Source organism: Lynx canadensis, chromosome A2 (assembly GCF_007474595.2).
Source record: "Lynx canadensis isolate LIC74 chromosome A2, mLynCan4.pri.v2, whole genome shotgun sequence".
NCBI classification, from domain to species: Eukaryota; Metazoa; Chordata; class Mammalia; order Carnivora; family Felidae; genus Lynx; species Lynx canadensis.
Window position 1 is genome coordinate 18663376 of NC_044304.2, and position 24861 is coordinate 18688236.

Consider the following 24861-nt stretch of genomic DNA (forward strand, 5'->3'; position numbering starts at 1 on the left):
GAGTCGCTGGAGGCAGAGCTTTTGCTGGCGATTCTGAGGCTCTAGCGCCCTTGGCCTTTTTGCGTGTGTAGCCTTTTTGCGGGAGCCCACGGCGTCTTCTCATACACGCGCACACACTTAGGGAGTGCCTGCTGTGTGCTATATGTTTTTTTTTGTCACCCATCCTGGAAGGGAGGGGTTGTTGTCCAGGTTCACTGGTGAGGAAACTGAGGCGCAGAGGGGGAGGCCTGGCCAAGGTCACGCCCCTTCTGGAAATGGAGGCACCGGATCTCATACCTCCTCCTACTGGCATCAGAGTATAATTCCCTATTCCCAGTGGTTTCCCCACCTTTGCCCCTCATCAATGGCGAGGTGCAGCCCTGTGTGCTCCTCCAAGCAGTCCCTGGCCCGTTGCCCACGTTTGTCCTCTTGCCTTGAGTTCGGTGCCCAGCACAAGCCCTGGCACACAACACAAACTCGTCTCTTCCTCCCCTAGAGCATCTTGTCTTTGAGTACCTGTGACACAGCTTTTGCCCTGGACTGTCATGATCTGTCTCAGAGGCTAGGAGTCCCAGGAAAATGGTTATCCCTGGCCCCCCATTCAGAGCACCTAACCCTGGGCTTGGTTTCAGGGTTAGGAACTCAAATGAAATCACACAGCCTGGACCCACATCAAGTGCCAGAACTAGCTAGTTATGTGACTTTTGAGGCTTAGTTGCCCCATCTGTAAAACAAAGATAACAAATGAGCCCTTAGAGCAGGGTAAGTGCTCAGAAAAGTCTGCCTGTAACACTTCCAGCAACAGCCTGCTCTCAGGTTGTTCTGGGCAAGCTCTAACACCCTCACTTTTGGGGGAACACCATGAAGCATACTTTTCCCACAGAAGACACTTGGCTTTTTCCCTGACTGGGACACCATAACTGGCTCAGGAAAGGAGGTCCTCCATTGCCCTGAGAGGGTTCAGGGCCACAGACTTGACATGGGGGAGAAGATTGAAAGAACTTAGGGATACCTCAGGAAAGGTAGCCTCTACCCAGACAGCAGGTCCTCTTGGAGAGCTGGCAATAACCTGAGACCTGATTTGAGGCTGGGCAAGGGGAATGAGCTAGCACTGCATCCAACAGAACCTGCCCTCCTGCACGTTATTGCAGGCCACCTGGCTAAGTGCAACAGCTCAGTTCAGCATAGGGAGGGATAAGGGCCAAGACACCAGAAGAAAGAGATCAGGAAGAAATAGGAATATCCCATCTGAAGGGGGCTACCATCAATCCCTCATAGCCATCCATGCCACAAGGGTCTCAAGTCTGTACCAACCCTCACCTCAGTGCAAAAGTTCAGATCCTTCCCAAGAAAACCACACACAGTTGGCAGAGCCCTAGAGGTTGGCTGGGGCCTTCAAACAGCAACAATGTATTCCTTTCAGTGGGAAAAGGAAGTTCCTGGGCCCTCCCCGTCTGCTAGAGCAGGTGGTCTTTGAAGGAACAGGCTGATTGGAGGCCTCTGTCACAAGGATAACAGCCTCTTACCTCTGCATTAATCATGATCAGTCAGAGCATCATACAATGCCTTCTTAAAAGAAAACTAATCTTGGGGTGCCTGGGTGGCTCAGTCGGTAAGCGTCCGACTTCAGCTCAGGTCATGATCTCACCGTTTGTGAGCTCGAGTCCTGCATCAGGCTCTGTGCTCTGTGCTGACAGCTCAGAGCCTGGAGCCTCCTTCAGATTCTGTGTCTCCCTCTCTCTCTGCTCCTCCCCCACTCACACTCTGTCTCTCTCTCCAAGATAAATAAACATTTAAAAAATTAAAAAAACTAAACTAAACTTACTACTCCCTAGAGCCTTCCCAGAAGGCAAGGCACTCTCCAAGTGAGAACAAGGAAGCTCAGATCCCAGAGCCTCTCCCACAGATGGTTTTCAAGGCTGGGACTCTTCTTTTGTAATTTTGTTTATTATTGAATCAACTTAAAAACTCAGCAGCATGATCATGGGAAGAAAAAATTCCACAAATAGTGAAGCAGCTTCTTGGCTTCAGAGCCAGCGCCGGGCTCCTGTGAGCGTGTTGAACAGGTAATCTCTGCCTGTGCCTGAGTTCAAATGGTCAGGAGAGAGAGAGGGCACTGCTGGACTCAGCAGAACAGCCTCCTTCCCTTAAAGGTAGGGGAAGACATTCCAGAACCCTTGGTGAGACCCTCCTTCTGCTTGATCCAACTTGTCCCTTCCCTCCTTTCTCAGCAATCCTGTGAGGTCTAGCTTAAATGCACAGGAAGCATCCTTGATTTCCCCAAACTGAACACCAGCTTCCCTAAGCCCAGTGCCAGATTAATCTGCCATAAATCACTGATGACAATGTAATATCTGTGGGCCTTTCCCCTCACCACCGCTTCTGCCATGGGCAGGAACCAGACCAGGTCTGAGTCACCTTCTGGCCCAACAGATGTTTGAGAAACATTGGGGTGAGAACAGACCCCATTCAGGGAAAGAGTAGATAGTGGATGCCTGGTGGTAGGAGGAGACGCTGAGATGGGGTAAGGAGAGAAAGTGGACCCAGGTGAAGAGTAGTTTGGGAAAAGGGGGACTCACGGGAGTCCTGTGCTCTGCCATCAAAGTGCTGCTGATGGGAAGAATGAGAGGGGGTAATGAGTTGAGCCCTGCCCCCAGGAGCAGGTGGAGGTCTGCTCCCATAGGGGTCAGGAGCCCACCTCCCTCCTCCATTCTGATGGTGCTGGCATGGGCTCTACCACAGAGGTAGCCAGCCACAAGGAAGGAGGCAGGCTTGGGAGAGGAGTCCTCTAGAACAGCCCAGTGCCCACTATACAGGATGGTATGTTGACATACCAAGCTCAGGTTGACATTGCTGGGTGCCTGGGACATCTCCATTCTCGGTGCCTCCATGAACCCCTGAATGGACTCCTCAGTTCCCTGGATGCTGGGGCAAAGTAAAAGCACGAATACAGGATAAGGCTCTTGGCCCCAGGCTGAATTTAAGAGATGGACTCTCAGGCATAGAGGTATGCAAAGGAAACTGACCCGTTTAGTAGCAAAGCCTGGGCTGGTTTGCTTGGTGTCTGATGCATCTGGACCAACCTAAAATGACAGGAGGAGGGACCAAGCAGTGAGGGCTGCAGACCTGCTGACTCCAGGAACCAGCACCATCCATCTGCCCCTGTATACTGGAGATAGCCAATGTCCATATGCAATGCCTACACTGTTACCCCACCTTCCCCTGGGTCAGTCCTGCGCCCATAAAAAACTCACCCTTAGGGGCAGAACAAGTGTCAAGTGGAGGATAGGGGTCAGGAATAGGGGCAAATGCCCAGTGCATGATAGACTCTGAGTGTCGAGCACTGGGTCTTATCCACACCCACTCCATTCCAAGACCAAGCTGTGCCAACGATGGAGACAATTTCCCCCTAGTGCCTCTCTGCCTCTAACCTGATGACCTCTGGAGGGAGAGCAGCCCCCATTAATAGCAGTTTGCCTGCTCATCAACTTGGGCATTGTCACCAAATCTTGGTGAAAGCACCTATCACAGATGAGGTCCATTAATGGGCTGGGGCAAGAGCCCAGGAATAAGAACCCTACCCCTGGAAGAGCCTGAGGAGGAGCCAGCCCAGAGCCAAGACAAAGAGGGCGCTGGTCACTGTCAGCACCACCACAAACCAGGGCTCCGGCTGCCAGAAAGCCTCTGTGTCGGTCACAAGCAGGGGTGTCATCACTGAAGGCACCTGAAATAGGGGCCACAGCCCTGGCAAAATGATCATCCAGCCTTCAAATCACTCCAAGGGTTGGGCTACCCCACACCCCAGAGTTGCTCTTCTGTATTGCCAGGCTCCTTATGTTCAACGGTTCCCTCTGGAATGCCTTCCCCCATAGTTCCACTTGGGGAAACTGGATCTCCTTGCCCTTCAAGATCCTTTCGTCCTACCCCCCAAGGTCCCAAGGACCCCCCCTCACTGTGGATCTGTGGGTGCGGGTGGCCACTGTGCTGGCGCTCCAGGGAATTAGATGCACACTGACGGTGGCTGTGGTACTGAGGTGGGGGATGGAGGGACCTGCATCAGCCACACGGATCAACAGCTCATAAGTATAGAACTGCTCTGGCCAGAGAGGCCCCAACAAGATGTTGTTGTACACCAGGGTGGGTCCTTGCAGGCTGAATCGGCTCTGACTATTCCCTGAAAGCAGAACAAGGGGACCGTTGTTGGCCTTGGCCTGCTCCTTCCCCAACAGCCTGGTGGCCCCCATGATCCTCACCTCCCACAATGCTGTAGGAGAAGGCCAGACGCTGTGGCTCCTGAGGAACCCAACATGACACCTTGGTCACCTCCACACTATGGCCCAGGAGAGCGTAGATGGTGAGTTCCTGAAATGGAGGCTGACACTCGGGGGCATGATCGTTCACATCCTGCAGGAATATAGCCAGGTCACCCCAAATCCTCAGGCCAGCCCCTCAGTCTCCTCCAGAGCCTAGGTGTCAGGCAACAGGCTCCAAAGGTTTCCATAATGAGGCACCATCCCTCTTCAACCAACTAACGGAGGAAACTTAGGCACAGGGTGGAAAAGCAGAATGCTAGAGGAAGATGTGAACACTTTCCAATTTTTCCCAAGGCCTTGGGGCTCAATTACCTCAACCTCAATGGTAATTGTACAGGAACCAGAGCGGTGGTGAGTGGGGTCCTGGTCTTGGCCATGGTCAATCACCAGGACATTGAGCCTGTATAATGTCTGCAGCTCATAGTCCAAAGATCCCAGGAGATGAACCTCCCCTAAAAGAGATGCCCACAGCCTCAGCCTGCAGAGTCAACTCTGGTTCCAACCCTCCATCCCAGCCCTGGGGTGGGAGTACCACTGAGACGGTCCATAGAAAAGATGGTAGGCCCGCCAGAGATGTAGTACTCAATGTTGTTGTGTGGGTAATCCTTGTCCATGCCCACCACAGAGCCCAGCAGAGTGTGGGGCCCTGCATCTTCCCGGATCCGGAACTTGTGTGGGACACAGGCTGGGGAGAACTCGTTCACAGGAGTCACCATCACCAGTACTGGCACCTCAGCTGGAGGCCATTTGACAGTCAAGGAGCTGGCATGGGGTGCCCAGCCATTCTCTAGGGTCTAAGGGGGGAGACATGGCCCTGCCCTGGGGGTTTAAGGAGGGAGAGGGTCTGGAAGGAGGACGAACAATAGCCATTCCTCCCTGGGTGGGGAGGTGTCTAGGAGAGGAGACATATGTCCCACCCTAGGGAGACAACTGTGCCCTATTGATTTCTGTGGGAGGAGAGGTGACCCTATCTTAAGGATGGGGAGAGAGGTACAGAACAGCCCTGCCCTGGATGTCCAGGCCTGGGTATGGTTACTCACTGGTCATCAGGGGCTGACCACCATCGAGCACCAGGATGGAGGCTGCATGCTGAAAGCAGGCCCCACGAGCATCACAGTCCAGTGTGGCATTCACCTGGCCAGAGGGGCCACAGAGTGAGGCTGAGTCAAGGCCTGGAAAAGTCTAGAGCCACACTGGGCCACCTCAGGTCAGGGCAACCACACATGGTCAACCCTGAGCCTCTGCTTTCCAGCTCTGTGGGTGCAGATTGGCTCCACCACCATCTCCCTCATGGCAATGGTCTCAGCTCCCACAGACCTTTGCCCCCCGACCCCTCCACCTTACAGTCCCCAGCACCCTGCATGTGGGTCAGGAGGCAGGGGCTGGGCACCTCCAGGACCCTGTCTCGAAGGCAGAGGCTAGCTGAGCCAGGAGGGCTGTGGAACTGCAGCTGGTAGTCGAGGATGGAGCCGGGAGAGTCTGGATCAGCACAAGTGAAGGTGTTCAGCACGGTGCCCACCGGCGTGGTCTCGGGGATTTGAGTCCTGGGAGCAGAATGCCGGCGGCAGGGCAAAAGTCAGTCTGGACCAGGAGAACCATGGTTCTCACCCCTATAGCTTACGTAAGGTTCCTGTATACTCACACCAGCATCGCTGGGAGGCAGCGCGGAGGCCAGCGGTTGACCGAGCGCACGTTCACCGTGAGCTCGAGCTCCACGCTGGCCCACGGCCTGAGCCGTTCGTAGGCCTTCACTCGCAGTCTAGTGACCGCCGCGCCCGGGGCTTGCGCTAACTCCAGAGGCGCGGTGGTGCGAATCACACCGTCGGCTGGGCGGGGTAGGGGCGGGGAATGCTGAGTTTAGACCCGCCCCCAGGTCGGTTTGGTCCCCACCCTCACACCTAATCCACCCTCAGCGGGAGGGGGCTGAGTCTGGCCACCCCAGCTGCCTCCTCCAAGGCTCGCCTCTAATTCTAGCCCGGCCCCCAAACGGCACCGCGCCCGTGTCTGCCTGGGTTTCAGCCCCGTTTCTCAGCAGGGCGAGGAGGTAGTGCGGATCACTGTGGACCAGCCTGGGAGGCATCCCGCACCGCTCCCCACTATGCCCCTCACCACGTCCGATGGAGAAGAGGGGGCAGGGCACCGGGGAGAGGATTTCGTAGCGCACGTCGAAGCCCCGGGCCCGGACCTGAACCACCTTACCCCCGGGGGGCAGGTCCTCCAGGATGGTGATATTCGAGGCTTGCTTCCTGGACCAAAAGGGGGAAACTAGCTATGCCCTCTCCCGCCACCCCTGGCCCTGCCGGCGTGCCCCTCCCCCGGGGCTTCCCTCATACCCGAGCTAGCTGGGGACACCCCAGCAACCCCACCCCTTAACCTCACTCCCAATTCCCTGGGGCTAGGCCATGTCTCCTTCACTGTACTCAGGGTAGGGGAGCCTTACAGGAAAGAGATCAGGCTGGAGGGAACAGGCAAAACTTTCACCTTGAGCATCCCAAGGCAGCTTCGATTTTGTCCAAAAGTCACCAAAATCTGAAGCTGGAAGACCTGCAGTGCACACAGAACAGTAAGGGAACTACAGTGTGTGTATACCTGTATGTCTATGCCCAGTCGTCCCTTCAAATAGCAACTGCCCCCCCCCCCCACCTGGGGCCCTCCACAAGGAGCCGCCACTCCCACCCCATGATCTCTATGCTTACAGGCACTCCTTTAAGTCCCATTCTTGGGGCCATAAATATTTCCTTTAGGATGCAAACAGCTCAAAGAAGTGTGATATCTGAGTTATTCACAATGAAACATCATTTAGAGTTACTAAGAGCCAGTCACTAAAACATGGAATTTTAAAGAAGGAACTTCTCAGGGCACCTGGGTGGCTCAGTAGATTAAGCATTGGACTCTTGATTTTGGCTCAGGTTATGATCTCACAACTCATGAGTTTGAGCCCTGCATAGGGCTCTGTGCTGACAGTGCAGAGCCTGCTTGGGATTCTCTCTCTCCCTCTCTCTCTTCTCCTTTCCCACTTGCACTTTTTCTCTCAAAACAAATAAATAAACTTTTTTTTTAAAAAAGGCATGGAGGGGCGCCTGGGTGGCGCAGTCGGTTAAGCGTCCGACTTCAGCCAGGTCACGATCTCGCGGTCCGTGAGTTCGAGCCCCGCGTCAGGCTCTGGGCTGATGGCTTGGAGCCTGTTTCTGATTCTGTGTCTCCCTCTCTCTCTGCCCCTTCCCCGTTCATGCTCTGTCTCTCTGTCCCAAAAATAAAAAAAAATAATAATAAAAAAAAAAGTTAAAAAAGGCATGGAAATTTTAAAGAAAGAATTTCTCAGGACTCCTGGGTGGATCAGTTGGTTAGGCATCTGACTCTTGATTTCAGCTCAGGTCATGATCTCATGGGTTGGTTCGTGAGTTCAAGCCCCGCATCTGGCTCTGCTCTGACAGTGCAGAGCCTTCTTGGGATTCTTTCTCGCTCCCTCTCCCTCTGCCCCGCCCCTGCTCACACTCTTTCTCAAAATAAATAAATAAACTTCAAAAGCAAAAAACAAAAACAAAACTTTTAATGTTTAATTTTTTTAATGTTTATTTATTTTTGAGAGAGACAGAGACAGAATGCGAGTGGGTTAGGGGCAGAGAGAGAGACACACACAGAATCCGAAGCAGGCTCCAGGCTCCGAGCTGTCAGCACAGAGCCCAACGCGGGGCCCGAACTCACAAGCTCATGACCTGAGCTGAAGTCGGACGCTCAACCGACTGAGCCACCCAGGCACCCCGACAAAACTTTTAATGTTTAAAAAAATAATAACAACGAAGGAATTTCTCTAGCCTTCTCCAGACTGTACTAGCCACTTTACCCAGAACTTTCTCTTCCTGTGTGAATGTTTTGAACATTCTCAATTCTATTAGAGGCATGAGGGGCTCCCTTTTCTTTCTGGAACTCCAGAACCCATCACAGAACCAGGCAAATGTGGAAGAATAGCCATCATGTGGCAGCATGTACAGGTGGCTATGTCTGAACACGAGGCAGCAAAATCTAGGAGGCCAAGAACAAACAAACCTCCAGGAAGTGGTGGCTCTGTCCATTGTGCGCCCCATCCATGGGTATCCCCAGGTCCCAAGACATGCTCACCTTTTCAGCCTGGCCTTTGAGGCCCTGGGATGGCACCAGCAGCCAACCTTGACCATTGATGGAGAAAGGTCCAGGAAAGTATGGAGGGTCCTGGGCACTGATGATATTTATCTGACAGGACAGAGATGCTAGAAGCCCCAGCCTCAGCCCCCAGTGCCCCACAGCATCCCTGCCAAAATCCCCAGCAACCTAGCAAGTACCTGTCCACACCAAACCCTCCCATACCCCGATACAGGGTGGGTCCCCAACCTCCACCCCTGGCCCCGATCCTCAATCTTCTCTGGTTTTAAACCAATTATTTTGCTTTTTAAACTGCATTTATTTTGGGGATTACAAAAGTAACACAATTTTCAGGGAGAATTCAGTACACACAGAGAACATGAAAGAACACAAGCCCCTGAGATGTCCTTATAGGAACAGCCATGGTCTTTGGGGATGGGCAGCCAACAGCGGCTCTCTCCAAGAATATACATCACGCAGAGGCTTAGCTGACACTAAAGTGTTCCTCTGCTGGGCGGTGGGGGGGGGGGGTGGCTAGAGAGGGGCTGGGACAAGAAGGGGCCCAGTTTGGTCTCCCCATGTGCCTCCCTCATTCTGTCCCCCACTACCTATGTGCTGGGCTCACCTGGGCACGCTGGACTTCCAGGCCTGGCAGCAGCAGAGTGTACAGTCTGGCCCCAGGTGTGACTGTTTCCAGAACCTGAATGATTTCTCCAGCTAGCCAGAGGAGAGGTCAGGGAGGCTCTGTTCAGGCCATGCCTGCCCACCCCCTGCCTGCTGCCCCTGGCCTCACCTGGGCTGGCAAATCGGCCAGCACATGCACTATGACCAGGGTCCCGCCGCACATCCACAGAGAGTGGTCCCTCCATCACATGGTTGCCGCATGTGAACCGCAGCTGCAGTTTATAGTGATTCACCGATAGAGCATCCAGCCGGGCCGAGCTGCTTAAGGTCACCTGTGGCAGGTAGGCAGTGCATGTGGGACTGTAGGCTCTCCACCGCCCTATACTGCCTGTGGCTTTGTGAATTTAGGGACTGCCCGTGTTCCCCCATGGCTCCCATCTGTGCCCATGACCCTACCATGCCCACATAGATCCCCTGCCACCTGGTCAGGCTGGGTGGGTTGAAGAAGGTGGTGGGTGGCTGCACATGGACCAACTGCAGGGTGGGCATGTGAGAAGTGCAGTTGAAGGAGAAGGACTGAAGGATCGTGCCGGGTCCCTGGCTCTCAGAGACATTTATGAACCAGGGCAGGCAGTGGAGTTCTGAGGAAGAGACAATTCAGACTGGAGGTCCACACACACACAAGCATAGTCCTGACCTTCTCCCTCAGGGCCTGGTCACATCTAGGGGCCAAGCAGCCAAAACTCTTCCTTGTCCCCCATATCCAACAATGGCACAGCTCATTTCATAGACGTGAGCACTTGGTTGAGGAAGCAGCCATGATAAGAAATGAGGGTCAGGGAGTTAGATCTTTGCCCTTTTCCCTTGCTCTCCCCCAGCCCCTGCACTCCATGGTAGCTTATCCAAGAAGGGTCACAATTCCACTCCAGTGTGGAATGGGGGGGTGGGCGTGAGAACTGGGGTTCCCCCACCCACCAGCTCCTCACCAGAGACAGTCAGAGCAAGCAGAAGCGCCAGGATCCTGAGCAGTGCCATAGTGGCCTCAAGACGCAGACAGCAGAGGAGACTCCAGAAGACCAGCCGTGTTTGTCAGGCTCACCCCGTTGTCAGGTGAGTCGCTTAAACACAGCTGGGCAGGCTGCACTCCTGAGCCTCCCAGATTCTAGCTCCGCCCATCCCTGGTGACTTGAGCTCTAGACTCCAGACAGGCATTAAGAGGTCTGGACAACCCCAGGTTTCACTGCTTCTGATGAATCCCCCCGTTCTTACTACAACCCAAAGGAAATGTTAGGGGAAAAGGATCAAACTTCAGGTAGGGAAACTGAGGTTCAGGGAAGTAAGTCTCAGTCATGCAGTCCTTGGAGACAGCACAAGCACAGCACCCAGGAAAACTGGGTTCAGGATTTGCTACCCCACAGAGTCCAAACCCCAGTTGCCCACTTCCCCTCACCATTAAAACATTATCTGTCTACAAAATCTGAGCCCAGCCATCAACAAAATCTCTTAAAAGTTGTCTACATTCAAGAAGCAAAAAGAATCCTTGGTGATATAAATCAAATTAGTGGTTATGTGGGGGGGGGTATCAACTGGAGGGGGCACAAAGTGGCCTCTTGGAGGAGCTGGGGACAGTTTCTACCTTGATCTAGGTGACAGATGCATAAGTGTCTACAGACTTTAACATTTATTGAGCTGGGGGCGCCTGGGTGGCTTAGCCGGTTAAGTGTCCAACTCTTGGTTAGGCTCAGGTCATGATCTCATGGCTTTGTGGGTTTGAGCCGTGCATCAGGCTCTGTGTTGCCAGCATGGAGCCTGCTTGGGATTCTCTCTCTCTCTCTCTCTCTCTCTCTCTCTCTCTGCCCCTCCCTCCACTTGTGCTGTCTCTGTGTCTTTCAAAATAAATAAATAAACTTTAAAAAACATTTATTGAGGGGTGCCTGGGTGACTCAGTCAGTTAAGCATCTGATTCCAGCTCAGGTCATGATCTCACGGTTTGTGAGTTTGAGCCCCACGTCGGGCTCTCTGCTGACAGCTCAGAGCCTGGAGCCTACTTCAGATTCTATGTCTCATTCTCTCTCTGCCTCCCCACTTATGCTCTGCCTCTTTCTGTCTCTCGAAAATAAATAAATGTAAAAAATTTTTTTTAAATTTATTGAGCTGTACCTTTGAGAGTTGTCCAATTGTTATATTTATGCTATATGTCAATTTTTAAATTTTTTTATTTTTTAAAGTTCATTTATTCTGAGAGAGAGAGAGAGAAGAGGGGCAGAAAGAGAAGAGAGAGAATATCCCAAGCAGGCTCCGCACTGTCAGCCCAGAGCCTGATGTGGGGCTCAAACTCATAAACCTGTGAGATCATGACCTAGGCCAAAATCAAGAGTCAGACATTTAACAGACTGAGCCACCCAGATGCCCCAAATTTATATGTCAATTTTTAAAAAGTTGTTTACACTTGCTCTTTCCAATTCTTCATCTCTCACTTGCTTCTGCCCACTATCATCAAGTTCGTCTCTCCCTTCATGAAACTGCCCTGTTGGAGTCCTCAGAGACCTGCATACTACCAGCTTCAGCAATTCATTCTCCAATCTTATCTCCTTGGTAGCATTTGACACTTGCTCCCTTGGCTCCTAAAGTGCCCACACTCTGTTTCCTCCCACCTGCCCAGCTGCTCCTGCTTAGCTCCTTTGCTGGTTCTGCTTTCCTATTACCACCCAGAGGAGTGTTCCAGGACTCAGTCCTGACTGCTGCCCTCCTCTGTCTATACTCACTTCTCCCATCTCCAAGTCAATGGCCTTAAATACCATCCACTCACTTTGCCTCCCAGATCTAAGGCTTCAGTGCTGATTTCTCTCCCAAATTCCAGAGTCACCCAGTGGCTGACCCGGCATCTCATATAGGATGTCTAACAGGCATCTCAAGGGTTACATGTCCACAAATAATCATTTGGTTTTCCTCCCCAAACCCGTTCTTCTCCAGTCTTTCCTGGATCAATTCACAGCAATTCCATCCAACCAGTTGTTCAGGCCAGAAATCTAGGAGTCATGCTAGATGCTCCTCTTTCCCTACTCATATTCATACATCAGCAAAACTTGATATTAACTCCAGAACATACCCCAAATTCACCCCCTTCTGTGCCCCAGCCCCACGCAGACCCAGGCCCTCCCTTCTCTTGGTGGATGAGGGCAGGAGCCTCCACTCTGATTACAGAGTGGTTCTCCTAAAGCAGATGGGATTATTTAAACAGGAGCCAGCCCAGGCCATTTCCTGCTCAAAAGTCCCAGTGCTCCCCCATCGCACCACAAACAAATCCCTATATTTCTTTCTAAGGCCGCTAGGAGGCTGGTTTTGCTGATCTCCTCATTCCCCCAACTACCACTGTCTAGACACTTGGTCCTTCTTTGTCTTAAGCCCTGTCGAAATCCTCTCTTGTCCGGGCCTTTAACTGGCTGATCCATCTGCCTAGAATACCCCTCTTTTTTTTAAGTGTATTTTTATTTATTTTAATAGAGATATAGAGAGCAATTGGGGGAGGGGCAAAGAGAGAGGGAGACAGAATCCCAAGCAGGCAGTAGTACGCTGTCAGCGCAGAGCCCCATGGCCAAACCGTGAGATCATGACCTGAATCAAAGTCAAGAGTCAGACCCTCAGCCGACTGAGCCACCCAGGTTCCCCTAGAATACCCCTCTTCTTTATCTCCCATGATGGCTCACTCAGATCACATACAGAATGCTGCCTCCTCTGAGTCCCCTCTCCCAAACAAGCCCGTCTGCCCCCCATTTCCGGTATTTTTCTGTCTACTGATTAGTCTTGTCTCAAGTTAGACTGTATCCTCGAACCTAGCCTTGCGGGGCGCCTGGGTGGCGCAGTCGGTTAAGCGTCCGACTTCAGCCAGGTCACGATCTCGCGGTCCGTGAGTTCGAGCCCCGCGTCAGGCTCCGGGCTGATGGCTCAGAGCCTGGAGCCTGTTTCCGATTCTGTGTCTCCCTCTCTCTCTGCTCCTCCCCCGTTCATGCTCTGTTTCTCTCTGTCCCAAAAATAAATAAACGTTGAAAAAAAATAAAAGTGAACCTAGCCTTGGATCCTGGAGTGGTCTCCAGGAACGGACTCGGACCATTCTGGGCAGAGAGCGCCGCCCTAACCCTCCTGCTCTCACTCTCCGTAGGCTAGTGGTGCGGGCAGAGGGAATGCGGATGTTGCGGCAGGAATCGCGGCTAACCGAGCCCTCCCCACTAGAGGGCGGTCCCGCCTTGCTTGGCCCAGATGCAGGACCGAGAGGGTGCGGGCTGGGCTTTGGCTGAAGCCCCTTCTCTGTGCTGCCGCAAGGTCCAGAGCTCCTGGAGTCCTCATTGGGGCCGGACCCTCCCATCACTTCCAGGGTCTGTCGAGGCCGGTTTCAGGACCGAATACAGTAGGTCGCGCCCGGAATGGGCCACAACACTGCTAGATCGACGGCTGGGGGCGCTCTGTCCTCACGTGGGCGTAGCCACCGGATCCGCGAGCTCTTGAGGCCCCCTGCGGGAGGGACTGCAGTTCTATCCCGGGAAAAACGGGGAAGCTGAGGCTACTGCGGGGAAGTGACTTGTCCTAGGTGAAGCAGCGAACCTGGAGTGAGCTGAACCGCCCAGGGTGGTCGGGGAAGTCCCAGGCCAGACCCGCCCGGCTTCGAGACACAATCCAGCCCCCAGAGCTCGCGGGGAGTGGGGAGTGGGCGTCAGGCACATCCACCCATCAGTGCCCGAGGGGCGGGACCACTTCAGTCCCTCCCCGGCCCCATTGGCTGCAGCACCAGGGGCGGGGCGCGGCTGCCAGATGTTGGGGCGGTGGCGGCGGCGGGAGCTACGGAGAGCGAGGAGCCGCGGCGCCAGTCAGAGGGCCAGGGTGCCGCTGGCCGGCCCGCTGGGCCCGTTCCGCGCCGGTCCCGCTGGAGTTCGAAGAGGAACTGGCAGGCCTGGCGGGGGCTCCGGCACGGGCATGCATAGCGCTCGGCTTGACAGCTTCCTGAGCCAGCTCCGCTGGGAACTGGTGAGACTTGGGAGCGGGTGTGGCTTGTGAGGACGCGTGTGGGGTGCCCAGCTGCCGTCCGGCCCGAACGACACACGGGTAGGGGGCCGTCCCGAGTGCCCATCCAAGGCGGGATGGGGGCGGGGAGGCGCGGATGGCCCAGATGGCCCGCATCGGGTTTCGGACTGTTGGGGGCTGCCCTGGGCATCAAGTAACAGCCGCCCAGCTGGCCAAGCTGCTGGGGCGGCGGAGGGACGTGGCGGGGAGAAATTTATTTTGGGGCTGAGCAGGGGGCTGCGAGGGACTAAAGAGGTGCTAGAGCTGCTATGGATGCCTTCTACCCCAGGCTGACCTGTACTTCTTCTACCCCCCCACCTGGCAAGTGCTCTTTCTCTGAAAGACGCTGTGAGCTTTGGGGAGCTGAGTCCCTCAGGAAACAGGGGATGCTCCCCCACCCCCAGCCCTGAACAGGACTTACTTCCCGATGCAGGCGGGCCCACAACCCTGCCTCCCTCCCTGGTGGCGGGTACCGACTTGCCCAGCTCTGCGTGCTGCAGCCTGCCGGACTGCCACCAGGTCGGCTGACGCGAGTCACACGAGCTACGTGTGCCAGCGCCCCCATGCCGGCCCTGTGCCCACTAGAGGCCTTGCTGCCCAGGCCTGCAGGCCTATCCAGTCCTCCTGGGCCTTCTGCTTTGGGAATAGTTTGGCTAGGTAGGCAGGGGTGACAAGCACTACCCTTCCAACTTGGGCCCTCTCTTCTTCCACAGCTGTGTGGCCGGGACACTGGCTCACCCCCCATGTCTGGCCCCCTTCCACCATCCCCCAAACCTGGCCCAGGTGTTTGGCTTAGCCATGGACTCAGGGCCTCAGATGCCTTGGAAGAGGACTCAGTCGGCTGTGTGGAAGAGGAAGAAGGTATGGTGACAGGAGACAAGGGTATTGCCTTGGGGAGCCCAAGGGAGCATGTCCTGGACTGGGACTCTGGCTTCTCTGAGGTGTCGGGCAGCACATGGAGAGAGGATGAGCTGCCTGTACTCCAGCACCCAACACCCCCAGCATGGCCCCCCCATAGACAGCGCCTCTCGGCCAGTGGCATTCCCCTGCCTAGCAGGGCCCCTGTGGCCGGTGCACCACCTGCCCGTCGACCACGGCCCAAGTCTACACCAGACGCTTGCCTGGAGCACTGGCGGGGCTTGGAAGCTGAAGACTGGACTGCAGCCCTGCTGAACAGAGGTCGCAGTCGCCAGCCCCTAGTGCTGGGCGACAACTGCTTTGCTGACTTGGTGCACAACTGGATGGAGCTACCAGAGGCAGCAGGTGAGGGGGATGATAGTGGTGGTCCCCGTGCCCGTGCTCGGCCCCCTCAGTTCCTGCTTGGGCTCTCTGAGCAGCTGCGGCGCCAGCTGGCCAGGGCACGCAGGGCTGCTATGGCAGGAAAGCGACTGTCATGCCCACCTCGCCCGGAACCTGAACTGCCTGCAGATGTCTCACGATTTGCAGCCCTCATGAGCTGCCGAAGCCGTCAACCCATCATCTGCAATGATGTCAGCTACCTCTGACCCTGCCCTCCAGCCTGGGACAATAAAGGCCTTTCTCTGGTCTATCCTGGTTCCATACCCCTGAGGCTCTAGGAGGTGGCCCCAGCCCTTTGAGGCACAGCCCAGGCAGGTGAAGCTAAAGAGCCTTTTCCTTCCCTGCAGGGGTCCCTGTCATGCCCACATCACCCACCCTGTGCATTACTGCCCCATGTTTTGCCATCCATTCTCTCCACTTACACCCTCCTTCAACAAGCATTTATTGAGTGCCTACTGTGGGCTCAGGATGCAGGGCTCGATAGAGCCAGGTGATAGGGCTGCTGCCTTGTCACAGCTCGTAGTGCAAGGGTGGGAAGGTAGTGTCCTCCTCCTCACCCTCACAGCTGAGCTCCAGCACCAGCATCCGCTGCCCAGGCTCAAGCATCCGGCTTGTCACCTGCTGCACCAGTTTGGTCACCCTGGTAGTGTGGGGTGGGGGGAAAGAGGTTGGGAGAGATTGGGTAGGTGAGCAGTGGTAGGCAGAGTGACCTGACATGGACCAGGGGGTGCTGATGGGCCATAAGGAGCCCAAGCCAGGGGCAGGAGCAGCTTAAGACAGGAAACATCTGAAACTATTTTAGGAGCAGCAGGCAGGGCGGGCAGGAGGCAGGAAGCTGTGAGTCCCCTGGGAGTGGGCCGTGAAAGGGGGGCTTAACAGGGTGTGGAGGAGCTAATGGGGGGTGTGGAGGAGCTAATGGGGCCGGCCAAGCAGGCAGCTTGGAGGCCCCTCCTCAGGCTTTCAGCCCTCACCCCACCCCCAGCCCATTTGCCGGCTCCATTTGGCAAAAGAAAGCTTCAGGAGGGTGTGAGAGGCCCAAATGGGGTTGGGAGGAGGAAAGACTTCATCATGTCTCCCACCTCCAACCTCCGGGGACAGAACAAGTCCTGGCTAAAGCCAGGTGCGGGCTCACCTAAGGGCCAGGTTCTGGGCCTGCTTTTCAGGTGACCATCCTGCTGAGTAGAGTAGGGCCTTGCCGTGCAGCAGCATCTTCACCCTCAGCCCATACCGTTCCTAGAGAGAGTCAGGTCAAGTGCCAGCTAGACCAGGCTGGGCCAAGACTGAAGGCGAGGAGGAGGAATGGGGCTCACCTGGAGATGGGCCAGCAACGACTTCAGGGTCCTTTCTGGCTGCCCAGCAGGCACCTTCAGGCGGTCCCAACAGGTCCAGGTCCATGTCAGGTGATGGCACTGGGGGTGGTGGGGGGAGGAATGAGAAGCTTCTCACACACACCCTCCCCCTACCCATTACCAGCAGCTGATGGCCCCTTTCCTAGGGGAGGAGCTGGACTAGAGGCAGGAAGCAGAAGCCCCGGGGCGGGGGGTTGGAAGGTGGGATCTGGGCCCAGAGTCTCAGTACCCTCCCCGCCTATGCTGGGGCCAGCACAGGAAATGGGGCTATGGGGCCCCCGCACAGGGAAACAGGCAATCCATCACACAGGCTGGTTGTATGTGTGTGTGTGTGTAGGGGGGGCGTTGCTTCCTGAGGAAACAGGAGCAGGGCTGCTGCAGTCTCCGATAAAGCAGCTTGATCCTCAAATGCAAGGCTGGAAGCTGGGGGGTACATCCTGCCCCCTCATCCTGTATTGCCAGGGCCTTGGGCTATGTGGGTACAGAGTATCAAGGGGCACAATGACCACTAGGGCCCCACTGGCTGAGACCCCAGCAGGGACACAGTCTGCAAGGGCCTCCTCTTCCTGTCCCCTTTCCTTCCCCATTTCAAAAATCTTGGGATTCTGGTGACTGGAGCTGAGGGTGGCAAGGCAGCCAGGACAGACCCCCGCCTCCAGAAAGCACAGTGGGGTCAAGCTGAGATGAGGCCAGAGGTGAGTTGGGGGGGATCCTCCCTTGCTCCCTCCCCCTCTACCGCAGACAAAGGCAGCTTATGTGCTAGAAGCCCTTCACAAAGGGGCTCTGTGTACTGTGCCCTGAGGGACCCCAGCAAAAGCCCAGTGCTGGCCCATGACCTCTCCCCTCTCCCTTGGTGAGGGTATTCTCTCCACCCCCTCTCCTGTGCCCCAAGAAAATGCCAACTAACTACTGCCTAGCCTGGGCACACAGCCAGGGGCATCCACAGCCCTGCACTCGAAGGAACACACATGGACACAAGCCTGGGAATGCCTGCATGTGTACTCACATGCACACCCATGCAAGCCCACATTGAAGAAGAGTCCTGTACTCCCATCTGGCACACAGATGTGCCAGCATCCTCCCTCCATGGCCACAAACCTCAGGGCCAGGGATGCCCAGACCCCTGTGCACTTAGACGCACACAACCCCCCCCCCCCCCCCTCCCCCCACCGCAACTGGTGAGCTCAGTGGCCTTTAACTCAGCTTGGAGAGTGTGGGCCAGGATCCCCATGCCATGCAGGCTGAAGTTAGGCTCTGTTTGGGGCTAGGGCTCTAGTCCTCCCTCCCTACCACCTCCCCCTTAGGGCTGGTGGAGGCTGTGAGGGATATCTGGCTCCACTAATGAGTTAAAGCTGCAGCTCCCCCAGACCCGGGCTGTGGAGGGATGGGGGTGGGGGTGGCTGACGGCTGCTTCCTGTGTCTGACAGGTCCCAGTCTGGCTTCACAGCAGGAAGGGGGCTGGAGGGAGTCTTAAGGACTCCCCCAGAATCTGGGTTCTGGTACAAACCCAAAGCCAGAGTACAGCCTGTTTTGGTAGGTGCAAGGAGAACCCAGGCCTCGTGTGTGTGTGTGTGTGTGTGTGTGTGTGTGTGTGTGTGTTAGTGGGGGGGGGGGTGTCAAGGGCTCACCTTCTGGATGGCTGGGGCGCAAGGCACCCAGCGGCTAAAGCAGTTTTCAGCCAGATGCAGGTGGCTGTGGCGAAAAGCACTGAGGGGCCGTGGCCCATTTACCACCTTATACAGCTCCAGGCCCACCAAGCCAGCCACAGCTGCTGTAGTGGTGACAATGGCTGGAATAATCTGGCCCACAATTCGCTTGCTCTGCCAAGGACAAGAGATTTGGTCTGGGCCCAAGGTGTAGGGCTAGGGTTTGACCTCTACCTCTAGGCCTGAGCCCTAAAGGGCAGGGTTACCTGGGCGTGGTTGGCAGGGGGGATCCCATAGTTCTGAGCTCGCAGGCTTGCTGCTGCTGCCACAAAGTCCACATGGAAGTTGCTATCATTGTCCTGTGAGGCCCAAGTCACAGTCATGTTAACACTGCCCCAGAGTCCCTAGCCATGGCTGACCACGTGTCACTGTACAGGTCTTCCCATAATTCTGTGGGATGGATGCTTACATCTCCCCACTTATCAGGTAAGGAAGCTGAGGCTCAGGGAAGGTGATCTGCTTTTGGGGTCCTGCTGGGAGGAGGATTCAGGCCAAGGGACTTCAAAGCTACTTTCCTAGCTCTTGAACTTCCCCAACAATCTTCCCCAACTTGTCCCTTCACCCCTACTTGGATTCCCACCTTCTCAAACTTCAGGGGCTTGAGGGGAGGGCTCCCACTCCAGACTTCCAGGACTTTGTGCAGTTTCTTCAATTGCTCAGGGCCTGTCAGAGGAAGGGGTTAGAAGTTCTTAGCCCCTACCTTTTGTGTTCTCCCTGGAGCCTGGTGCCTATTCTTGGTCTCTCCTAAGACTAAACTTGCCACTTTCAGGGAGACCCCCTGAATGATAGTGCAGTCTCCTCTCAAGCAGCCCCAGCCCTACTTGTGTGTGTGTGTGCCTGCATGCGTGTACCAATTATCTCCGTCCTCACCTGGGGAACATAACTAGGTTTGTTGGGGGGGGGGGGTTGCTGAGAATCTGCCATGGGAATAGAGGTGCAGGGGTATGGGTAGCAGGGAGAGTGCCTACTGAGGGGCTAGAGGATGAGCCCAAGCCTTGAGAGAAGCAAAATCAGAGGGCCTGAGAGATAGTGATTTGGCTGCAGGGTCCCCAGGCCCCATCTTCCTTCTGCAGCATAAGCTGAGGACAGGGCTATGCCTTTGGATGGCAGCATAGGGGGCCAGAGGTCAGGAGCCTCACCAAACTCAGCAGAAGCCCGAGCTAGCTCCAGGTCGTTAGGAAAGATGGGGACCAGGTTCTGGGGGACAGGCAGTGGCAGCAACTTCAGTAGTTCCCTGAGTGCAGTCTGGTCCTGTGAGCCAGGCAGTCCATGCATCTGGGCATACAAGTTAGCGGCCGCCAGCACATAGAGGAGGTGTGTGTCCTGCAGTCAGAGCAAGAGCACGGGAAGACGCATGGGTAGAGCGAGCATGTACAGGTACATGGGGTAGGGGTCACCACCCATTTGTGGATCTGTTTGAGTGTCTGCCTCTGTGTCACACGTGGACACCCACATGCGCACAAACACAGCAGTCTCCCTCAGCACCTGCTTATCTCTGAAGAACAGGGGCCCACTTCTGCTCTGAGGGGTCACATCCCCATCTTGGGGTTCCGAAGGGATCCCACTTACTTGGCTGGCATCAAACTGCAAGGGCTGCGGACGCTGTTTGGAATCTGACCAGAAAAGAGTTCCATCCTCAAGCACCTAAGGAAATGGAGGCTGCTGGGCTCGGTCTGGTTCCCCTGAGCCCTCAGCCTCCCAATCCCTAGCTACCCACTTTATCAGGTGGGAAACGATTCAGGAGCTGCATGATGCCATCATGGAAGCATAGTTGCCAGTGGCCCAGAGCCCACACCACACAGTCTTGCCAGGTCTGTGGACGCTCTCTTAGGACACCCAGCACCTCCTGCAGCAGGGTCAGCACCTTTAGCCCATCTGGTTCTGCCAGAGAAGTGGGTGCCCTGTGGACAGAGGAAGGGTTTTGAGGCTAAAGCCCTGAAGATTCTGGTGCTAGGGGCTAGCTAGGGGTAGCTCTCTGGTGCTAGAGGGCTCCCGTCCACCCCTCTTTTTTTATTTTTTTATTTTTTTAAGTTATTTATTTTGAGAGAGAGAGAGAGTACACGGGAGGGGCAGAGAGAGAGAGAGGGAGAGAGAGGATACCAAGTGGGTTCTATGCTGTCAGCACAGAGCCCAACAAGGGGCCCCAACTCAAGATCCATGAGATCATGACCTGAGCAAAACCAAGAGTCGGATGCTTAACCGACTGAGCCACCCAGGCGCCCCTTCCGTCCACCCCTCTTGGTGGCCTTACTGTTGGTGGCGGTTGATGGTCTCAGCAGACAGACGGAAGAGCCCCTCAAACTCATCCCGGGCCCACTGTGGGGGAGAGAGGAACCATGAGGTGTCACACGGGGAATCAGTCTACAGCTGAGGACTGAGCTGGGTGGGCTAGGCCTTTCTGGGGTGCGTACTACCTGCACGGTGTGCTCGACTGTGCTGGGGAAGTGCCGCAGGGTGCAGACAGGGTAGGTAGCATTCTCAGAAGCTATAGCTGAGGCAGGGGCTCTGTAGGTCTCAGTCACACGTGGCATGAACACTGAAGCATGTCCCAAGGTACCATGTGTCCCCGCCTCCAGCAGTGGCTTCAGATAGTGGGTGCAGCGAGCAGCCACATAGCGCCCTAGCAAGAGGGGCAGAGGGTCAGGAGTGGGGCTGGCACTGCCTTGACCAAGGGGCTGAGTTTCAAGGGCGAGTGCTTACGGGCCTGGAAACTGTCCAGGGCAGCAGCCACACCGTCCACACGGGAGAAGAAGTTGTTCCCATAGATGTGCTCTGTAGTGGGATCCAGTGGGTAGATGAGTGGGGTCACCTGCAAGTCTGAGTTCAGGCGGCGAGCAGCCTCTGCAGCTACCTCTGCCTTAGGCCTCTGAAAAGAGAGCAGGAAGATGCTGGGGGTGTTGGGGGGCACTGTGGGAGGATCGTCCAGGATGCTAGGTGTGGGTAGGGGCCGGCACTCACACCAATGTCCTGGGTCCTGAAGAGGAACTGACGGCTGAGATTGGAGCGCTCTATGTGGTCCATGTCGGCAACAGTCACTCCCCCGCTGGCGCCAGCCCCGAGGCCCACTAGGGCAAAACCTTTGAGCAACTCACAACCGATAGCTCCAGCACCCACCTGCCAGCAGGAGCAGCCTTAGCCAGAGGGCCTGGCCTGGCCCTCCCACAGACATCTCCCAACTGGACCACAAAGCTCACCAGGAGGTAGTGCTGGCGGCTCAGCTTCTCCTGAAAACCAGCCCCAAACACTGCAATTTGCCCATCATAGCGACAATGTCTCTAGAAAACACAGACAGGGGTCAGTGATGGCCACTGGCCTGTGCTGTGTCTCCGTCTTACGCTAACTTTTCCAGGTCAGGATCTCTGGATCGTTCTTCCTGTTCCTTCCCTAGTTCTGAATTTGGAGAAAGCTTGCATCCCTACCCCAGGTTCTTACCGGAGCACAGTCCTCTGGTTTGGGATGGGGCTCCCCGTCTTCTGGAAGGCAATCGAGGGCATCAAAGTAAAGCCACTGGTCCAGGGGCATGAACTTCCCGGAGATTGCCTAGAGGCCAGCATTTTAGTGTAGGGACTCCTGCCAGCTCCAGAGCCCCTAGGATCCTGGCTGGGCTTCACCAGATTGGCGAAGCCTCCAAGGCCACTGTCTGGTACTGGGCACTCTCTGGCACCCACACTTACCTCCACACCCTTCCCAGTCCCACCCTGCCTGTGCCTGTGCTCACTTTCAGCACTTCCTGGGCGGCCACCGCACCCAACATGGCTGCCATGGGGCTCAAGCCACCAGCACTACTCAGGGCGACTGTCTGCACGAGAGCCTCATCCAGAGGCTCTTCCAGCGGCTCTCCTTCTGTCCCCTTCAGTGGTTCCAGGGACTGGGCCAGGCCCACCACCATCTCTGCATCAACCTGTGGGGTAGAACTCTGTGGGCACGGCAGCCCTGGCCTGAGCTCCATTCCCTGCTCAAACCCTTGATGCAGCCACCCCCCATTTCCAGAGAAGTGGAAGCAGAGCCTAAGTGTGAAGGCCCAAACCAGTTGCCAGACTGTGCAGCCCCACCAGAGAACGCCTAGACAATGCCCTTGAGGGCTTCACCAACACAGGTAGAGATTTCACCTTAGAACTGAGTGGTTAGGAGGTGGCGGGGTCCCCAGCCTTTGTGCCTGGTACTTTCAGGGACCCTCTCTCTGGCCTAGAGACAGTGTTATCATTTCCTATATGTAAGTGGGAAAATGCCTCTGGGATTATAACTTGGGTCTGTGAGATAATCATTGTTGCCTCCTGGCAGGTGAGACCCCAATAAGACAGAAGCTCAAGGAAGAGCAGAGGGGCCACTCACAGGATCCCAGGGCCGGGGCAGGCGGCCATTGAGGTGCTGGAACTGGTGCAGGGCACGGAAGGCCTGATGTAGGCAGCGGGCGCGGCGAGCTTCCTGGGAACTCTGGGCCACCACACGGGGCTGGAGCAGAGCTACATCCAGGGGCTTCTGTAGCAGGTACTTAGCTCAGGGTCAGGTTCAGAAGACTGTGGGCCCCTTGAGACTCCCAAGCTCCCCTACTTCAGATGCACTTGCACTCACATGGCTCACAGTCTTGGGCCTCTTGACCTCAGTGACAGTCCCACCACTCAAGTAACAGGAGAAATTTGCTGTGTCCCCAATCTCCAAGGTTCTGTCCCCTAGGGGAGATCCAGCCTCGTCAGTATGATCTCTGAACCGGAGTAGTTCTTTATACTCTATCCTGTCTTGCATCTGTGTCCTTGACCTTGCTCCATGCTGAGGAAGGTGGAAGAGAACCTACCCCCAAGGACCAGAGCCAGGCTGTGTGTGCCCCCAGTTGGGGCTTGGGTGCTGGGCCTGGAAGTGGAGAGGGTTGGCTTACCGTGCACGTGGATAGGCCGGGGATCACAGCCATTGAGCTCCACCATGCCCTTAATGCCCGAGAAAGTCACCAAATCCCCATCGCAGAAGTTGTGGGCCTCTTTTGTCAGAGTAAGAATTCCAGGGGAGCCCTGGAGAAGAGGAGGCTTGGTTCAGGGGTGCCCTCCTTGGTCAGCAGGTGAGCACCCACACTTCAACACCCACCTGGGAGATGTGCTGGATAGCAGCTGTCAGGGGTTCTGCCTCTGTAGGATCCTGCACAGTGAAGTCCTCACCAAAGTCACAGAACAACTGCCTGTGGTGTGGTGGCAGGGGTCACTGAGACGGCTCAATGGTTAATCGCCATGCTTGTGGTGAAGCGTGGGAGACACTAGGGCAAGCTCAGAGAGCCAGCACTGGGAAGGGATACTGGGAGAGGCTTGGAAGCTAGAGTTTGAGGGACTTACTGAGCGGGTCTGGAGGCTGGGGTGGAAGAAGCAGAGGGGTGGGACTGGGGACCAGAACCAGAAGGGGATGCTGGGACAGGCCTGGGGCTAGGTGGAGGGGCACTGGAGCAAGCCTGGAGCTAGGAATAGCACTGGGACCAGTTGCTGCCTGTGATGTGGTAGGCCAGGCAGGGAGCCTTGCTCACCCCACAAGGCCCCGGGTATCGGCCACCAGAAAGCAGACTCCGAGCTTGTGGCATAAAGTGCCCAACTTCAGCTGCTCCTCCAGCTTCGAGGTGGTCAGCACCACTACCTGGATGGACCCCGTGATCAGCAGGGCCAGAACCGCTGCTCAGCTCAGGGCTAGAGGAAGGGACTGGGCTCACACGGAGAGGGGGGCAGGGAGGGTACCTGGAAGTCCAGCAGCAGCTCCTCGGTGATGTCACCTGTGTGGATGCATACGTGGACAGCTCTGTTAAGCTTAGCCACAAGTTCTTGAGATGCCTCAGCCCTGCTTCTTTCCAAGTCCTGCTCTGAGAGGAAAAACTAGAGAGGGACACAGTAGTCTGGCTTGAGCACGGAGATTTCTCTCGGGTCCTTGGTCTGGGAAGCATAGCCACCCACCCCACCACCCCGGCTGACCCTCACCTGGGCAGCCAGGTCAGACCAACAGGTAGGGTGGGGATCATGCAGAGTGAGGCTGCCCACACCCATCAGGACCAGGTTTTTGGCCACCTCAGCCCCCAGGCCCTGAAGGCCTGACAGCAGGACCTTCGCTCCCTGAATCTTCTGCATGGCCGGCAAGTCCAGCACATACCTGCGGATGGGGAAAAAGAAGGTAGGCGATCGGCGACCAGAAGTCAGAAAGCCACCCCATTCCCTTCCCCGCCTCGGGCCTCACAGCTGCCGTGAGTATCGCTCCTTATCCAGCAACTTGGAGGTCTCCGGGACAGCCATCCTGCGGCTGGACAACAGGCTGCAGCGCTTATAGACGCGGTCGCTGCGTGGGAGGCTGTGCTAGCAGAGGCCAGTGCCTCACTGTGGCTAGTGCACACAGGCACTTTGTCTACGGGACTGAAGGACGATACCAGTCACAGCTTTCTTCCTGGCTCCTCCGTCA

The 24861-nt window shown here is 55.9% G+C and overlaps 3 protein-coding genes across 18 annotated transcripts; 1 reads left to right on the plus strand and 2 right to left on the minus strand.

Annotated features, from left to right (window-relative positions):
• Positions 1-1905: 1905 nt before the first annotated feature.
• CDHR4 (cadherin related family member 4) lies at positions 1906-10780 on the minus strand. 13 transcript variants are annotated; one of them, XM_032592026.1, is made up of 19 exons: positions 10022-10780; positions 9492-9676; positions 9205-9367; positions 9037-9128; positions 8412-8522; positions 6733-6836; positions 6492-6538; positions 5935-6118; positions 5683-5836; positions 5333-5426; positions 4825-5028; positions 4605-4744; positions 4233-4383; positions 3933-4153; positions 3561-3703; positions 3006-3062; positions 2814-2904; positions 2559-2589; positions 1906-2125 (listed from the first exon to the last, which is right to left on the minus strand). In XM_032592026.1, the coding sequence occupies exons 1-19, from the start codon at positions 10068-10070 to the stop codon at positions 2007-2009; spliced, it is 2340 nt and encodes a 779-aa protein (XP_032447917.1). In that variant the 5' UTR covers positions 10071-10780; the 3' UTR covers positions 1906-2006. The 13 variants fall into 13 exon arrangements, 10 of the variants coding, with proteins under 10 accessions (XP_032447917.1, XP_032447916.1, XP_030162644.1 ...); XM_032592025.1 differs by having other exon boundaries at positions 3639-3703; positions 6402-6538; XM_030306784.1 differs by having other exon boundaries at positions 1906-2062; positions 2559-2586; positions 6402-6538.
• A 3083-nt stretch (positions 10781-13863) lies between these two features.
• Positions 13864-15639, plus strand: INKA1 (inka box actin regulator 1). 2 transcript variants are annotated; one of them, XM_030306793.1, is made up of 2 exons: positions 13864-14054; positions 14804-15639. In XM_030306793.1, exons 1-2 carry the CDS (start codon positions 14004-14006, stop codon positions 15593-15595), a joined length of 843 nt encoding a protein of 280 aa, XP_030162653.1. In that variant the 5' UTR covers positions 13864-14003; the 3' UTR covers positions 15596-15639. The 2 variants fall into 2 exon arrangements, with proteins under 2 accessions (XP_030162653.1, XP_030162654.1); XM_030306794.1 differs by having other exon boundaries at positions 14043-14132.
• Positions 15640-15807: 168 nt separating this feature from the next.
• Positions 15808-24861, minus strand: UBA7 (ubiquitin like modifier activating enzyme 7). 3 transcript variants are annotated; one of them, XM_030306775.1, is made up of 24 exons: positions 24643-24861; positions 24390-24558; positions 24153-24287; positions 23948-24054; positions 23521-23611; positions 23318-23447; positions 23017-23114; positions 22777-22923; positions 22163-22345; positions 21877-21984; positions 21639-21719; positions 21403-21558; positions 21145-21310; positions 20859-21064; positions 20696-20760; positions 20162-20345; positions 20014-20088; positions 19584-19767; positions 19025-19107; positions 18651-18743; positions 18367-18558; positions 16700-16798; positions 16522-16622; positions 15808-16029 (listed from the first exon to the last, which is right to left on the minus strand). In XM_030306775.1, the coding sequence occupies exons 1-24, from the start codon at positions 24696-24698 to the stop codon at positions 15900-15902; spliced, it is 3039 nt and encodes a 1012-aa protein (XP_030162635.1). In that variant the 5' UTR covers positions 24699-24861; the 3' UTR covers positions 15808-15899. The 3 variants fall into 3 exon arrangements, with proteins under 3 accessions (XP_030162635.1, XP_030162636.1, XP_030162637.1); XM_030306776.1 differs by lacking the exon at positions 18367-18558; XM_030306777.1 differs by lacking the exons at positions 18367-18558; positions 18651-18743; positions 19025-19107 and having other exon boundaries at positions 15942-16029.